The 2,358-nt window shown below is 40.9% G+C and overlaps 2 protein-coding genes across 2 annotated transcripts; one reads left to right on the top strand and one right to left on the bottom strand.

Annotated features, from left to right (window-relative positions):
- Positions 1 to 90: 90 nt before the first annotated feature.
- Positions 91 to 1,068, bottom strand: SARC_14443 (hypothetical protein; the record flags this gene model as incomplete). Its single annotated transcript, XM_014291423.1, has 1 exon — positions 91 to 1,068. A coding segment is annotated over exon 1 (575 nt), but the record flags the coding sequence as incomplete, so codon positions are not given.
- A 707-nt stretch (positions 1,069 to 1,775) lies between these two features.
- Positions 1,776 to 1,976, top strand: SARC_14442 (hypothetical protein; the record flags this gene model as incomplete). The annotated part of the gene is made up of 1 exon (XM_014291422.1): positions 1,776 to 1,976. A coding segment is annotated over one exon (201 nt), but the record flags the coding sequence as incomplete, so codon positions are not given.
- Between the last annotated feature and the right edge of the window lie 382 nt (positions 1,977 to 2,358).

Here is a 2,358-nt window from a genome sequence, read left to right as displayed (position 1 = left end):
AAACGTAATATCTACTATATATATATATATATATATATACCCGCACTTGCGTATATCTGCACAAATATACATAAACCATGCAGCACACACCTCAGATTGTATCCCAGCGTGAGCAGTCGGTGCACAGTATTCCATCTGTACTCCTTCGCCAATGCCATCCACAGCGTATTGATGGTAAGTGTAGCCACGTGGCAGTTCTCCAGTAGCGTCCTAGCGCATGGGCCATCCATGTAGGTAAACGCTGTACCCAACGCCTCACTCACATCGGCAGCAGAGCACATGAGCGCAGCTATTCTTAGAATCCACACCTCTCTCGTGTGGATGGCATGGTTGACAACGAGGATGGGTAGCGGTAGGGGGCATGTGGCCAGCTGTTGACGGCATGCTTCTTTCATGTTGTTCTCCTCAAGAACTCCGTCTATAAATAGCCGAAACGCCTTCTCGGTGTGCACGTCCACTTTGACTACAAACAGTATGTCTGTGAAGTAACTGCTGATCATATGCTTGATAAGAACAATGTCGGCCCTCAACAAGCTCATGCGCTCTCTCTTCATGATGATCAAGGCAACCTCCCAGTGAGCATACTTAACTATGCGCAGCACGCACGCGTCGGACAAGCGTTCCAGGTCTGGAAGTACCTGCATCCTACCAGAGTAGCCTGACATGGTACGCCGTGGTATAACTACTACACCAGCTAATGTCTTTGTTTTACTAAATACAACTGAAGAAGAGCTTGGTAGAGACTGAACAGTCCGATAATGAGCAGAGTCCAGGTATCTCAAGTTTATGGGCGGCCCTTGATTATGTACACCACTACGGTTCAACTGGAAAGCCACAGAGGCACCGCCAAGGCTATGGATCTATACTGTAACTAGGCTAGAATAAACGTCTAAATCTATAACTTCCACAGAAGGCCAGGATGACTTTGTGCATAAGGAAAAGGGGCACTTGTATACTAAAACATATTTCTATTTATGTAAAGAGGTACTTGTATACTTAAATGTACACGGAAAAGGGTATTTATATACTTAAATATACACGACAAGAGGTATTTATATACTCGAAAATATATTGTAACCGTTGACTCGATGTATACACTCCCCCATCTCTGCGTAAGTACAGATTCGTTGCGCGCAGCTGCAACCAATTATTATTATGTATACCAAAAGTCCAAAACTGGGCAGTATAGGTGTCTACGCATATTTTAATACATACATACTCGCATAGCCTATCCCCTCTAAAAAGTAAAAAAGATCTGCGCGCGTCATATCTATTTATTTGCGTACATACTGTACTGTCCAATAGTCCATTGACCAAAGCCCTCTGAAATATAAACACAAATAAATTTGAGGGGGCTATATGCATATTTTTACAAAAAAAGTATTTACAAAAATTAATTCATGTATTTATGTATGTACAGTATAAATTCATGGTCGTACTTACGTGTTGCTGCAGTATCCACACAAATTTAAATGATATTTGTATTTATAAATGTACATCCGTATCAACATACACTACTAACGTGACACTGCACTATAGGACTTCCTGCATGTACTAGTCTGAGGGGAATGTGCAAACAAGGGGTTGACATCTGTCTATAGTCACTCTGCCCACTATTTCATAGCGTGATGCTGTTCAACATCGCTAAATGAGCACGGCATATAGTTCCTTCGCGGATAAATAATCAAACCTGTACGTGGTATTCACACTCAAGTCAACCGGGAATATATATATATATATATATACATATATCTATAAACATATATCTATACATCATGAGTGGGGGAACGGAAGGCAACGAGTTGTCTTTATCTAATTTGCTTGAAGAAGTGCCTGAGTGTCTGCTGCGACTGTGTCGGATGATTGTGTCCGGTTTCTTCACACCTGAGCATCGACTTATCACCGAGCTGCTCATGGTCAAATCGAGTTTAAAAGAAGCCGATTTCACCGACTTGTTGTTGTTACACAAACCTCAGGTATGCGCGTAGACTTAAAATGGGTTAGTACAACTGTGCTTAGACACGTTACTACAGCACAGACCGCCCACTGCTTCCAGGTGCTGGTGGAGTCACGCAACGATTATGCTGTATGATAATTGGGTTCTTCCGTACGGCGAATTATGAACGCACAATACTCTGTCCAATATTAGAGTGTATAGGTATAAAAACAGTGTATGTTAGATTCAGCTTGATTTTCTGCAACTCATTGACTCATACGCAGTGACAAAGAGTTATATATATATATGTGTGTGTGTGTGTGTATGTGTTTATATTTATATATATTTATGTATATATATATATATATGTGTGTGTGTGTGTGTGTGTATGTATGTATGTATGTATATATGTATGTATTTAT

The sequence above is a fragment of the Sphaeroforma arctica genome (genome assembly GCF_001186125.1).
Source record: "Sphaeroforma arctica JP610 unplaced genomic scaffold supercont1.4634, whole genome shotgun sequence".
NCBI lineage: Eukaryota > Ichthyosporea > Ichthyophonida > Sphaeroforma > Sphaeroforma arctica.
The sequence above is the reverse complement of the archived record's forward strand: the minus strand, read 5'-3'. Positions and strand labels throughout refer to the sequence as shown.